General features: G+C 38.1%; 1 protein-coding gene across 2 annotated transcripts in view; it reads left to right on the top strand.

Moving 5' to 3' along the window:
- The window catches only part of LOC129719193 (serine/threonine-protein kinase Smg1), a 199,853-nt gene that overhangs the window by 17,368 nt on the left and 166,901 nt on the right, over nt 1-15,584 (top strand). The window contains exons 3-4 of one of the 2 annotated variants that reach the window (XM_055670690.1): nt 12,501-13,934; nt 13,992-15,059. The exons of the other annotated variant lie outside the window; for it this stretch is intronic. Of the exons in view, the coding sequence (XP_055526665.1) occupies nt 12,501-13,934; nt 13,992-15,059 (2,502 nt within the window). The remainder of the gene's footprint in view (nt 1-12,500; nt 13,935-13,991; nt 15,060-15,584) is intronic. 2 annotated transcript variants of the gene reach the window in all.

Below are 15,584 nucleotides of genomic sequence, written 5' to 3'. Positions count from 1 at the left end.
TACAGGGGACAAAATTATATATATGAAGAAGAAAATTTTAATGTGACAAAGAAAAAAATCAATGTGGGAATAAATATAGATTAGAAAGTGAGAAAATGTAAGACTTGTAAAAGATACTGAAGCTGAAAAGAAAGTATGAAGAGTATCGGCAAAAGAATCCAGACAAAGATTCTTAATGTTCGACACCGGAAGAAGAGCGCGATAAAGGCTTAAAAATAATGAACAATATCATAATGTTTTATTGATATTCAATAAAATAAAAAAAAAATAAAAACTATAAATGACATGACATGGGAAATAGCAAAATGGAAAAGTATTCAAAATTAAAGTATGAGAAGAAATAGAATGGGTGGTCAAGGGATCGCAACCCGGAATGAAAGATAATAATAAGGGATCGCTACCCAGAGTGTTTGAGGCGTGGATTTGTGTGAGTGGGTTTAGATTTTTATAGGACAATTGGTACAGTAGGGTAAAGACGTGAGTAAAGAATTTAATCCAAGACAAGATTATGACCGCGTGCAATACATAGACAATACATTAAAAGACGTGCTTCTCTTTGGATTACAGGGTCGTTTTGCTGGTAACACTAGTACCAGTTCATGGGGGATTGGTCATGGAGCAGTTAAATGACCCACTATTGAGAATGGGAACCTATACGTTGGAGGTAAGAGTCCCTATAAATGAATTAGAAAATGGTATTATGGCTTTAGAAAAAACAGCGCAAAATTTCAATTTCACCTGTGAGTTGCTAACACAAAGAATTTCAAAAACCAGGTGCAATCAAATTACTAGCGAGTTGTGGTCAGCGCTGAGTAAACGTAAAAGTTCAGGCGAGTTTATAAAGAGCGTTTTTCCAAATCGGAACAAAAGGGGAATCATTACGGCTGTCGGAGGCATGGATTCTGACGACAGGGTTAGGATTGACACAAACATAGACAGGCTTAGGAAAAATGAAGAGTCTCTAAGAACGTCAATTACTCATCAAACTGGAACACTAGATGCCATGTATAAATTTGTTGATAGTTCGATGTATCACGTTGATGATAAAATTAAAAAAATCATGAACAATTTCAACACGATTAGAAAAATGGTACAGGACGACTTGAATTTCACTAGTACTATTCAGAATATATTATACTTGGAATCAGAATTGATGGAAATTGGGTTTCAGCTTCAAACTCTAATAAATAATTTAGAAGATCAACAACATATTGTTATTGAAATTCTACTGGGGAACACAAAAGGGGTGTCCGAAATGATGCAATTAGTTGAAATATCGGAGCTAGTATCGCTGTTGCATGAAGCCGAAGATAAACTGCCGAATGGGTTGGCGTTTCCGGGAGATGGTAAGAGCGATATCCTTTCTGGACTCCTCTCAATCATTGAAATATCTTATGAGCCTTTGAATAATCAAATTTTATTGTTAAAGTTGAATATCCCTTTAGTGTCTAAACAAAAACTCGTGGCTTTCAGGGGGGTGTTTGTCCCACAAGTGAATGGAACATATGTGGTAGCAATTAAGATGGATGATGATATATTATTCAAGGAAGTTGAAAAGAACTGGGGCTTTGTAATATCAAGTGCACAGTACGAAGAGTGTCTAAGTTTTGCACAAAATAAAATATGCAATTTAAGTGCAGTCGAAGTAAAACTATCTTCAGAAAACAAATGTTTACTTAATTTGTACTTCAGGAACTCTACGGAAAGTTGTAGCATAAGAATTTTGAAAATAAATCATGATGTCTGGTTTGCTAGTGAGGAACCTAACGTATGGGAATATGTGACCCCGGACGAAATGGAGATTGTCATTTTTCATGGAATGAATCGGTCTCATATGATTATTAGAGGATCTGGTAAAATCAGACTGACGCCGGGTATGAGAATTAAAACGGATAGTGTTAAAATATCGTTCACGAATGTATCATTGTCAGATAAACTGGCCGTGTATACTAACGTACACTATAACATATTGAATTTTACTTTAGATAGCTGGCGAATGAAATTTATCCCATCTTTAAATAAAAACACTTCTGTACTATCGGTTTATGATAGGAAAAAGTTGTTTGATTTAGGAGTGGACATAGAGGATTTGAAAAGAGAAAGACCATTTTTAGAGAACATGCTATACTCACCTTTGTCCTCGGGGTGGACAATTGGTGGTTTAACAACAGTAGGAGTAGTAGTGTTGATAAGTTTGTATATTTTTGCATGCAGAAGAAACAATTCATTCAAAGATAGCTCTCAAAGACCGGTAGTAAATATAAAAGATATCGAGATAATACATCATACACCAACTCAGAAAACAGTAGCAAACCGAAACAATGACATCCAGGAAGTTCGAAAATCCGAATTTAGTACGATTTGGTGATATTCTTTTGAACAACGACCCTCGTAACTACCTAACTGTGGTGGAAATGGAGGATGAATTATTACAAATACAAAACTGTTTGGAACCACGGCAGGATGAATTTACGAAAAATATCCACGTAGCAGAAATTACAGAAATAAAGGAAGCAAATAAGTCGGAAATACTCCCACTACGAGACATAATAGAAGCACAGGTAATAAACAAAGAGCCGCAAGGAGCTCCTAAGGAAGATAAATCAGATAAAATAGCAGTTAGTAACAAGAAAAGTATCAACAAAATCAGGTGGTAGGGGTACATCATGTATTTACAAATATATAACCTTTTTATGAGACTAATTACAGAACCCAGATGCAAGAAATTGTAAAGTGGGAAATTTATAGGAAGTATGGCGGAGGTGAAAAGCATAATGCCGTACTTACCAACGTTATGGCCATGGTTCCAAATTCTGTAACATGAACCAAAAATGTCTTAATTGTGGAGACTCTTCTCACAAAAAGGACACATGTCCTGTGAAAGAGAGTAAAAATTTTCGCTGTGCGAATTGTAACGGCAACCATATGTCAAATTTTTATCAATGCCCAGTCCGTTTAGCAATTGTTAAGGAAAGGCAAGGTAAACAAAATTCAATTTCTCAATGAAAACCAACTTCAAAACAAAATTCTCCAAGCGTACCAGTGACGCATAGTTTACCTACTCCTTTGCATACCCGTTTAACTTATGCAGGTTACAGGTAGTTCGAACATTATACCGCCTAGTGTTGGTATTTCGAAAATGACCGTTAATATGGGTAAGCAAAACACGCTAGAAAATAAATGTACATCTATTACTCCAGCTAATATTGCTGCCGAAAATATTTTTTCTAATGTCATCTGCCTGGAGCTTATTACGCCAGGTAAACTTTCGTTTTTGCAACAGGCAATGTTCGAACTTATGAACGCCATGTTGCAGGCAAAATCAATGTTTGAAGCCATTCAAATAGGCACAAATTTTACTATTAAAATTGTTTCTAATATAAAATTTAGCAATGATTTTAAATAAAACAATTAAAATATTAAATTGGAATGCTCGCTCATTGAAGGCCAATGAGAATGAGCTTTTTAATTTTTTAACAGTAAATAATGTGCATATTGCAATTATTACTGAAACATTTTCGAAACCTAACATAAAATTAAAATATGATCTCAATTACGTGGTTCATAGATATGATAGGATTCAGGGTTCCGGCGGTGGATACTATTCTATTTTGTCTCCGAATAGTCCTACATGCTTTTCTTCTGTAAGAAACCCTTCAACAATTGATTTGGTGCTAACAGATCAAAGTCATGTATGTAGTGATTTGATCACACATGCTGACTTTGATTCTGACCATCTTCCAATAACTTTTTCTTTATCACATGAATCAATTTTAAACCCTATGAGCTCTGTTTTTAATTATAACAAGGCTAAATGGGAAAGATACAAAACTCATATTGAGAGACATTTCAATAATGAGCTTGATTTGCAAAACAAAGTGAATATTGATTCCGCTTTGGAAGCATTAAAATGTGCAATTGTTGATGCCAGGAATTATTCTGTTCCAAAGGCTCAAGTGAAATTTGATTCACCAATAATTGACGAAAATCTTCAACTTCTAATTCGTTTGAAAAATGTCCGCAGACGTCAATATCAACGTTCTCGTGACCCTGTTTTTAAAACTATTCATAAAGATTTACAGAAAGAGATTAAACATAGATTTACTCTCCTGAGAAATCAAAATTTTGAGACTAAAGTTGAAAAATTGAAACCATATTCAAAACCTTTTTGGAAGCTGTCGAAGATTCTTAAGAAACCTTCAAAGCCTATTCCAGTTTTAAAAGATGGTGAACGTTTTCTTGTATCCAATGAACAAAAGGCTCAAAGACTTGCTCAGCAGTTTGAGAGTGTTCATAACTCAAATTTGAGTTTTGTGAGTCCAATTGAAAATGAAGTCACACGTCAATTTGATTTAATTTCTACCCAGAATTTTTTACCTGCAGAAATAATTGAAATTAACTTGAATGAGATTAAATCAATTATTATAAATTTCACTAAAACGATCACGATTTTTCGAGTTAAGACCACTGTGCATTCCACGGTACCCTGAATCTGTTTCTAGACCTCCTCGCCTGTAACAAACGAGCTTCTCTTCCTCCTGTCTGACATCCGGACATAATTTTGCTGCCGGCACTGTTGAAGCATTTGCCGTCCCCAACGCAGCCGAGCCACTCAAGCCAGCGACCTTCTTCATCCAAACTACATCTATACTACCAGAATATGAACGGCCTCAGGACCAAAATTGATCAACTGTTCCTATCTTCCACTGAGTAAGACTACGACGTGTACGTGTCCACGGAGACTAATTTGGACGATCGCATTCAATCTTGCCAGCTCTTCAATAACGATTTTTGCGTCTATCGTGTTGATCGTTGTGCCTCTAACAGCCAGTGTCAATCGGGCGGAGGCGTGCTCATAACCGTAAAGCGGTTATATGCGTCACCCAAGTAACACACGTTGATATAGAACAGTTGAGATAACTCCTCTAATACAACCTTCAGTTATATATTTCAGTTGACATTACCTTTTCCATGACATCTCTATCACCAGAAAAGCGCAAAAATTGAAGGCTACTATAACAAGTACTGGTGCTATATAAAGTATTATATAACTTTATGAAAGCAAGCTAACTTGTTAGACTGAAGCTGCAAAATACATTTCGAGTTCCAATACGGTAATAAAACGTTCAAAACAGGTTATTTTCAAGTTGTAATTGCTAACTTATCAAAACATCGTTGACGCGAGCATGAAACTCCAAAATAAAAATATTGCAGAACGGCGCTGATTTATATCAGGAACGATAAAAATAGTGATTATGGCGTTTCGAATAATCACCGAAAAATAAGAAACAATATTAGATCCATCTTTCGATGCATGTAATACAAAGTTCTACGTGCGCGTCAAATTTCATGGTGAAACATTGTGTTTTACTTCTGAAAAAGAAAAACATGCGCCATTCATTGGATACCGTTTTCTATTTGTCAATCAGTGGAAAATATATTATGCATTACAGAACGTTTGTTTAAATTTGTTTACAGAACGATTTATTAAATTGCGAAGTGCCAATTTAGCCCACCACCACATGGACTTAGTTCGTAAACAACTATCTGGCATCTCTTTCTTACATGCGTTGTAAATCGCAATGACGTTTCTTTTTTCTTGGGTAGATCTGCACTGACCCAGTGGAAACAAAGCGTATGCGCAAATGCGTTGCTATGACAACATTTTTCCAGCGCATGAGCAAATGTGTTGTTATGCGCAGTGCAACTAGATCGACAATCCTCTCGTCAGTGGTACTTTCAATTAATTATAAATTGATTATAAAAAGCAATGTACAACCTTTCAAAATGGATTGTTTCTGTAGCTTGAATATTAAAATTGTTTTCTCATAGTTTCAACGTTATCTAGACCTAAAATATAACAAAGCTAGGAAACATTGTAAGATATACGCTAACAAAAAATGCAGTGATATTGGTTGCACTGCAAGTGGTTTTTTTATCTTTTCATGGCACATTTGACCCACCTCGAATAGTTTTATTGAAATCGTTCAAATAATTTTAGTAACAATTTGATCAAGTAATTTAGCGTTGGCTGTTGAATAATGAGACCAACCATAAAAAAGCACTTTGCAGGTACGTAGTATTGTCATTAGGCGTGTAATATTGAACAGGCGCGGCTATATCGGCTGGGCATTTCATATACAATTTTTCTAATAGTGCAAAAATCTGGAAGACAACTTGAAAACAAGTGCCATTCACGTAATAGTTAATGTTCGTTTAACCCATGCTATTGAAAACATCTTCAAAACCAGGAAAAAACGAGCTTGTTTTCTAAATGTGGTTGAATCACTGATGATAAACAACTTCTCGCAAATGATGTATTTTAGGTTGTTTTCTGTGCATCATCATAAACACAAGTTACAGACAAGCAGCGGCAGTTTATATTCAATCTAAAAATATAAAAATGCAGCTCTGTCTGTCTGATTCATATAGGCTTGAAAACTACTGAACCGATCGGCGTGAAATTTTATATATAGGGGTTTTAGGGGCCGAGAAAGGTGACTAAGATAGTTCGAGACCCCTCCCCCTTCTAGAAGGGAGAGGTCCCATACAAATAAAACACAAATTCAGGTACATCTCGAAAACTAACCAAGCAAATGAAACCAAATTTGGCAGGTGGATGTTTTTTTGGTAACAAAAAAATCCATAATGGTTTGATACCCCTACCTCGTCTGGAAGGGAGGGTTCCCATACAAATAAAACACAGATTCATGCACATCTCGAAAACTAACCAAGCAAATGAAACCAAATTTGGCAGGTTTTTAGGGGTAACAAATATATCCATAATGGTTTGACACCCCTCCATCTACTAAAAGGGAGGGGTTCCATACAAATGAAACACAAATTTCTGCTCATCTCGAGAACTAACCAAATAAATGGAACCAAATTCGGCAGGTAAATATTTTCAGGGGTAACAAAGATGTCTATAATGTTGCGACACCCCTCCTTCTTCTGAAAGGAGGGGTTCCACACAAATTTCTGCAGATCTCGAGAAATAATCAAGCAAATGGAACCAAATTTGATATGTTGAGGTTTTTGAGAGCAAGAAAAATTTTCGACTCCAGACGCCATTGTTAAATTTAAGATGGAAACTTCCGGTTTTTATCCGGAAAATGTGTCCAAATATCATTTTGAAATCCAAGATGACGACTTCCGGTTTTTGAAAAACAGCGAGATATGATTAAATACCACCTATTATGGGTATTTCCGAAATCGTGATGCTGCACTGAAACCACGAACCGACCTCAGGCAACATTTTGAGTTGTAAAATGGCGACTTTTGGTGACTGGAAAACTGCCGAAAATGACCCAAAAACAACCAATTATGGGCATTTCTTTAACCAGAATGATGCTCAGAGGCCAGTATGAATTGTAAGATGACGACTTCCGATGAATGGGAAACTGTCGAAAATGACCAAATACCACCCAATATGGGTGTTTCTCCAACCAGAACGACGCTCAGAGGCCAGAAATTGTCCTCAAATACCATTTTGAAATCCAAGATGGCGACTTCCACTTGCTGAAAAACAGCCAAAAATGGCCGATTTCCATCCAATATGAGATGCTTCGATACCAGAATGATACACAGGAGCTAGAATCGACCACAGACACCATTTTGAATTCTAAGATGGTGACTTGCGGTTTCTGGAAAACAGCCGAAAATGACTAAATAACACCTATTATGGGTGTTTCTTAAACCAGAATGACGCTCAGGGGCCAGAAATTGTCTCCAAATGGCATTTTAAAATCCAGGATGGTGACTTCCGGTTTCTGAAAAATAGCCTAGAGTGACCAAATACCACCCAATATGAGTGTTTCATTAACCAAAATGATGCATGGAGCTCAAAATTGACCTCAGACACCATTTTGAATTGTAAGATGGCAACTTCTGGGAAACAGCCGAATACTACTACATATAAATAATTCCGTAATCGAAATAATGTATAGAAGCCAAGCATTGACCCTGGACACCATCTTGAATTCGAAGATGACCACTTTTAGTTTCTGAAAAAAAAAACGAAAATAACTGAATACCACCCAATATGAGTATTTCCGAAATAGAGGTAATGTACTAAAGGCAAAAATCAAGGATGTTGTCATTCCGATAAAACCAATAATTTCAAACGATATAAACAAATCGCAAGAAATTAATGAATTTGGAATGTGGAAAATTATTAAATTAAACACAAAAATAGGCCTGACGAAGTTTGCCGGGTCAGCTAGTAATCTATAAAATACAATTAAAAAGAACATCTCGAGAACAAGAATATAACAACACAAGTTTTCAATTGCGCTTATATTACTTCTATATGACTACTGTCATTGTTAATTCTTTTCTAACATGTTTTGTGTGTTACTTGGGCATCTGTTGTCCATGTCACGGCTGCTGATAACATTGAACATCTATGGGTAAAAATCGCCATCGAGCCACTGCCACTTTTTATTGGTGTTCTGTACTTGCCACCAGATTAAGGCCGAGACTTTAACTTCGTGATGCTCCATATTGATGCTGTCTCTGAAATTAGCAGAAAATTTAGCGATATAGGAGAGCTTGTCTTGCTGAGTGACTTTAAACAACCGCGCCTAGTTTGGAAGAGTTCTGGTAGCGGGTATGCTTTTGTTGATCCTGTACAGTCACAGCTTTCCTTGGCCAGCCAATCCCTTCTCGATAACATGGCGTTCCTCAGACTACGACAGCATAATTGAATACGAAACAACTTAGACCGTGTATTAGATCTCGTGTTCTCCAGCGACTCCGTTATGAAGGATGGTGCCGTCTCTTTAGCAGTTGAGGAAGTTGTACCAATTGATACTTATCACCCACCTCTACATTAAATAAATAAATTACCCACCTCTTTGCTTCACTGTGCTTTGTGAGCCTCCTGTTTCGTTCCACCAAGATATCGATCTGACTGAACGTGACTTTCGTCGTGGCGATTACGACATTCTAAACGAATTGCTGTCCGATGTTGATTGGTCTGAGGTGATTCAAAATTCTGATGCGACTGTGCAGTTAGCTGTTTCAATCGCGCTATTCAGAATTGCATTGTTCAAGCTGTACCGGTAAAAAGACCATCGAAAAATCCTGTATGGTCCAACAAGCACCTTCGCATCCTGTGTCGACGGCGCTCCACTTCGCTGAAACAGTATAGCCAGCATAGAAGCCTGTATGCTAAGCGACAATTTGACGAGGCGAGTCGAACCTACCGTGGTTAAAACCGTTTCCTGTACAAAAGGTACGTGAGGCGAAGAGAGGAGGATCTCCGGCGATACCCTAAACGTTTTTGAAGCTTTGTAAACTCGAAGCGTAAAGAGAATGGTCTCCCTATTCTGATGCACCTAGGGAATGTTCATGCCGCCAAATGTGCTCTTTTTTCTCAACAATTTGTTAGCTTGTTCGAAAACCGGGTGCCCACTGCGGAGGAAATAGACATCGCTGTCACTCTAGTACCAAGAGACGTGATAGATTTCGACGTGTTTAATATTAACGCTACGATGGTTGAAGCTGCATTACAGAAACTGAAACAGTCCTATAAGCCAGGCCCCGGTGGTATTCCCTCTTGCATCTTCAAAAAGTGCAGCGCTTCCTTGACTGTTCCCCTCCAGGCGATTTTAGATAGATCACTTCAACATCAAGTATTTCCATCGGAATGGAAGATTCCCCATATACTGCCGGTGCACAAGAAAGGCGATAAGCCCGACATTTCTAATTATCGTGGCATAACCTCTTTACCAGCTGGATCAAAATGCTTCGAGAACATCTTGAAGGATATGTTGTTCAGCTCTTGTAGGAGTTATCAGCATCGCTCAACATGGATTTTATCCCAAACGCTCCGTGGACACTAACCTGTGCGAGTTCACATCGTTTTGTATCGGCGCAATGGTTGAGGTTGATGCAGTATACACCGACATTAAAGCCGCGTTTGACACCGTTAATCACGATATCCTCCTTGCTAAGCTGCACCGTCTTGGAATCTCCGACAACATTTGCAGCTGGCTTCGCTCCTTGACTTGAGTAACAGACAGCTCTTCGTGAAAATTAGATCAACAGTATCTGAAAGCTTGACCCCCTCCTCTGGTGTGCCTCAAGGAATTAATTTAGGTCCACTGCTGTTTGTGATATTTTTTAATGACGTGACGATACTTTTTGCGAATGGCGGAGTACTAATATACGCTGATGATTTGAAAATATACCTGATAATACGAAATGAAGCTGATTGCAGAGAGCTCCAGAAACTACTGGATGAATTCGTGCATTGGTGCAAGTCAAACTTACTGGTAGTGAGTGTGGCAAAGTGTTACGCGATCTCATATCGACGACTCAAAAGACCTATCCTGTACAACTATGTCTTCGGTGATCAGATGCTTGAACGGGTTGACGAAATCAGGGATCTTGGAGTATTGCTTGACTACCAAGTCACATTCAAGCAGCATTATTCCACTATAATCAACAAAGCCAATCGTCAACTAGGTTTAGTTCTGAAAATGGCAAACGACTTTATTGACCCCATCTGCTTACGTGCCCTCTATCGTTCCCTAGTTCGTTCGATACTCGAGTTCGCATCGGTCGTTTGGTCACCATATGAAGCTGTGTGGAATCCAGAATCGAATCTGTTCAGCATGAATTTGTCCGTCGTGTACTGAGAAGACTTCCATGGCGTAATCTCAACGACCTGCCCCCTTACGAACAGCGATGTGCCCTATTGGGTGTAGAGCCGCTGGAGCCCCGTCGAGATATAAACCAAGCTGTGTTTGGCGCTAAAATACTGCGCGGAGAAATCGATAGTTCCAACTTGCTGGAGCGCATGCGAATCTATGCCCCAGACGAGAACTCTACGGCAACTTGTTCTGCCAGAACCGAAGAACACCGTATACGGTGATAACGATCCAGTCAACACCATACGTTGACGTTTTCAAGAAGGCTATCACGTTTTCGACTTTAATGTTTCTTGTGTCAGTTTTAGACAACGCTTGCGAACTATATTTTTAACTTTAGACTAGTTCTAAAATCATACCATTAACACCACGATGTCAGATGAAATTTAAATGAATAAATAAATGAAATGAAACTATTGGAAATACATAATCAACTCATGTATGTCGGGTTTGAATTGAAAGTTGAAATCATATGATTATGATTTTAAAAGATATGTTTTGTCAGTTCGAGTAAATGGTTATTTTTTGTTTCAGCAGAATAAGTTTCTTGCAATTGGGATGTTTTGGGCTTGGTTTGCTGAGAATTGGTTCAATCTTGACAATAGTTTTCTGGGAATTAGTAATTTCTGGGTTGTGATTTTCTGACAGGTTAGTTTTCTAGAGGAAAAGCTTAGGTCATTTTTGTTGGGTTTACAATAACACAATTATTATATTTATATTTTAACGATTATTGCTAGTATCGCTTTTTTCAAATTGAGAAAACTGTATAATAGTGTAACTTAAAAATATATCCGATGATTTTTTTTTGTTCATCTATAATTTATTTGACACGGCACAAATACAATTTAATGTTTAACGGCGCCAATTATTTCTGGTAGCTTACTTTCTAAAGTATCTTAATAACTAAAAGCAAATTTTTTATCCTCGCTGCCGACTACGAGCTGAAACTAAATCTAACTTAAACCTATAATATTTTGCATTAAAAGCACTGGTTTACTGTATGATGGTTTTCATTGCCATAGGTAAGCACATGTTCCGCTGCTGGGCCAAGATATTACGGACTGGCATATTGGGTTGTCTCCCTCGGGCCTTGAGAGTATCGTGCGGGTCTGATTGCTGTTTCCGGATCCGGGGTCTTAACGTGTTCTTGTCGTTAGGCTGGATGCAGGCGGAAGGGGGTAGGACTAAACTGGGGCGTGGATGGATTTCAGGAAAACGTATATAAGGGACATGTAGGATAGGTCACGGCTCGCCATGACATCACGAACAGGAACAGCCGACTGCCTACCTTCGGCCTGCAGGGAAGCTATTAATTTAGACCTGGCGTCACGGTGTACAGGGCATGACCAAACAACGTGCTCTATGTCGTGATAACCTTCACCACAGGCACAGATACCACTTTCCACGAGCCCAACACGACGGAGATGCGCGTCAAATCTATAGTGATTGGACATAAGCCGGGACATCACGCAAATGAAATCCCGACCTACATCCAACCCCTTGAACCACGGGTTCGTCGACACCTTGGGGATTATGGAATGTAACCACCTTCCCTGTTCCCCTCTGGTCCAAGCATTTTGCCAACTGATGATCGTATTCTGACGTACAAATGAGAAAAAATCATTAAAGGATATCCGATGATGTTATGTTCAATTTGGTTTAGAGGTTTAATGGTATTAATGGCAAGTGTTCTTAAATAATAGTCAGAGAGAAACATTGTAACAATGTTAACATTCTTTACTTGTTCTGGTTTATCAAATATGAAGTAAAACTGCAGGTTTTTGTTTTGTAATCAGATGAAAAGTTAAACTGGTCAACAATTTTGAATTGAGTATTCATTTTTAGGTGCTGCATTCTTTTAAAGTCTTCTGGAACGAGAATTTAGATTTTACACTGAACTTATTGGGTCAGTTTGTCGAAGATATTGACGCATGCTGCGTTGAATTAGAAGGCCCGGATAATGGAAGTGGTGATCAATTTATCTCTTCAGCGGTTTCGTTTTGTTCTCTAGTAGATGCTTTTAACACAGTAATCAAGTGCTTGATGCCGACACCCGAACTGTTGTTCCAGACTGTTGGACGAGAGGTCATAGACAACAGTTTCGAACTAATCGTGAAAGCAAGCATAATTATAACGAAACAATACTGCCTTGAAGAAGTACTGCTACCGATCAATGAGTGCCTAATAATACTGCTTACGTTGGAACCATATGCTGCTTTGGTGGAAAATGAAAGAATTCTTATTGTGCTGGAAGGAGAAATCGCAATTACTGAATCATTGAATCACACTCAAATATGTAGCCTGTTATTATTGTTGCTCACTTACACGGAAGCAAAGGCAGCAAATTTACCCCCAAAATTTCTTAACCTAGTCTGGGATTCAAAATCATCTTTTGTAAAACTTCGCTTTCATCGCTCTAGAGAAATTCGTGAAGGTTTACTAAAGCTGTATCATTCTGTTCTCGCAATTAAGAATGTAGAAACGTTGGAGAAAGCATACAAATTTATTTTGGACGATTTAAGTGAAGCTATGGATTTATTACGAAATAGTGAAAAAGCAGAATTGCGAATCCAATCGCAATATACAATAAATTTCAATTTACTTACACTTTCCACACTTGCGATGGCGAACAATTCTATTTTAGTAATGTGGACACTTCAACCAAGTATACTTGTTGTTCTTTTGAAAAAAATGTATCTACTAGATTATTGCTTGTGGAATAATTACCCTAATTTACACTATTCTATTCTACGTATTGCGTACCAGCACAGCATCCAAAACAGCAATTTTATATCATCGAGCGCTTTACTGCGCACCAAAAACTACGCTATTGTTGACTCCTTTCGCCGTCTTGGATTAGAAACGACTGAATCCACGGCAACTACTAGTCCCACAGCAGAGCATTTTCGTTTAATAACAGAGTTTTTGGCAAACGTTCTTTCAAAGGATATTTCGTCGCATCACTTAGAACTACTTTTGAATTGGTGTCGAGTGATCATAAGTCAAGTGTCACAATACTATGATGTTCTTCTGAATAACAGTCAATTTAAGGCTATTTGCACTCACATTTGTAATATATGCATGCGGAAAGATGAGGAATTAACAATGAAATGTGCGGAGTGTCTCAATATACTCAGCTCGTATAGAGCTTTGGCTTCATCTGTTTATCAAGGAATTGCTGAAGTATGCTGTGTTCTAATGTGTTCTACAAATGCTGAAATTAGGGAACGATTTTCATACATACTTGCGAAACTTCCTTTGCGGTACTCACTGAAACAGGTAAATAAAATGCAGCAAATGAAGATCTTACATCTAAGAAATATTTCTTATTCACAGGTTAGCCAATTTAGCGGAAACAATGAACTACGAAACCAACAAATCTACGAGTTGCAAAGTTGGTATATTGCCACTGAAAATACCGGAGATCTAAGATCGCATTATTTTCGACCATTCATCGAAAAAATTAGCTTTCAACGTGAATCTGTATGCATTGATGATTTTCTCAAAGAAGTCTTTATTAAATCATGGTTTGTGGATAAAGAAAAAAAACAGAAGTATAGCGAAATGGCATTGGCCGATTTGAGGTGCTTGATCCCCTGGGCTCAGTGGGAAGCAGCGCACTTTTGTGTCAATAATAAACTTCGCACACCTATCGGAAAACCACAGGAGACTTTTCTAAAAATTGAGTCTATTATAAAAGAAGATGCTCGTGTTTTATCAATGAAAGAGCATTGCACAGTTAAAGATTTAAGTGCATCAATGGCCAACCAGCGGCACGCTAGAATTCTACTAGGATTCCTGGAGGCATTGGAAAAGTCTATTTATAATGCATCAGAAGGAACTGCATTTGCGTTACCCAGTCCAGAAAAACCTTCACGTACTTTCTTCCGAGTTAATGCCTCCACATGTGCCGAATGGTTCAATCGCATTCGAGCAGCTGTTTACTTGGTTGCATTGCATTGCATGGAACCAGAAATGGTTATCCGCTATGCAGAAGCGGTGTTGCGAGAATTAATTCAGGCAAAAAAATTTAACGATCCTATTTTCGAACACACGCTTATGTCTTTGGTGTGGGCCTTGCTGCGGAATTGGGAAAGCGACGCTTTATATGGTGTATATGTATGGTCGAAGCAAGTCACCGGGAAGAAATACGCATGGATTAAAATGGCTGCCGAAGAAGCCGCAGGTCACCGAGAGATTGCTTTAGAAGGGTTCATGAATATCCTTTCTGATCCTGAGTGTGAGAACTTGGACAGACATATACGAGATTTTATTGTTGATCAAATCACCTTGTCACTCATATTTACTATGCAGCTTCCAGAACTACACGATTTTCTTGTATCAGAAGAAACTAGCGGCATACAAAGAGCAACTATCCCGTTGATTACTCTAACCCCAAAGCTGGTAAGGTGATATAATTGTAATTAAATAACTTTGGTTTTAGATTTCAAAATATGTATATAGAGTATTTGACGGCTTTGTCAGGTGGTATGCATAGTGGGCGGGAGTCAATCTACCACTGCTTTTATTTTACTTAGGAACTCAGAAACTTAGGCATAGTAAAAAAAAGTAGGATAAGCAAAATTTTGATCAACTTTGAAATACTGTAACTTTACCAAAAAATGTTCGATTTTATTAATTCGATCACCATTTAACTGTAATTTTTTTGAAGTTTCATTCACCGACCACAAGTGTGGCTTAGGTCACCGGACAAAGAAAATATTCCTGAGTTCCGGTAGGCACAGTGAATTTGCTAATTTTTGGTAATGGATCATAGGCATAGATGGTACCAAGAATCGGCCAAAAACTCATCGAGAAACGGCTGTTTTTCATCTGGAAGTCCACAGAGGACTCTGCATCAGGGGACACTTACATTTTTGAACGAAAATATAGCGTGCGACACCTCTCGGGATCGGGATTTTTCATCAG

This window comes from Wyeomyia smithii, chromosome 1 (genome assembly GCF_029784165.1).
Source record: "Wyeomyia smithii strain HCP4-BCI-WySm-NY-G18 chromosome 1, ASM2978416v1, whole genome shotgun sequence".
NCBI classification, from domain to species: Eukaryota; Metazoa; Arthropoda; class Insecta; order Diptera; family Culicidae; genus Wyeomyia; species Wyeomyia smithii.
This window is presented reverse-complemented; position numbering and strand designations above follow the sequence as displayed.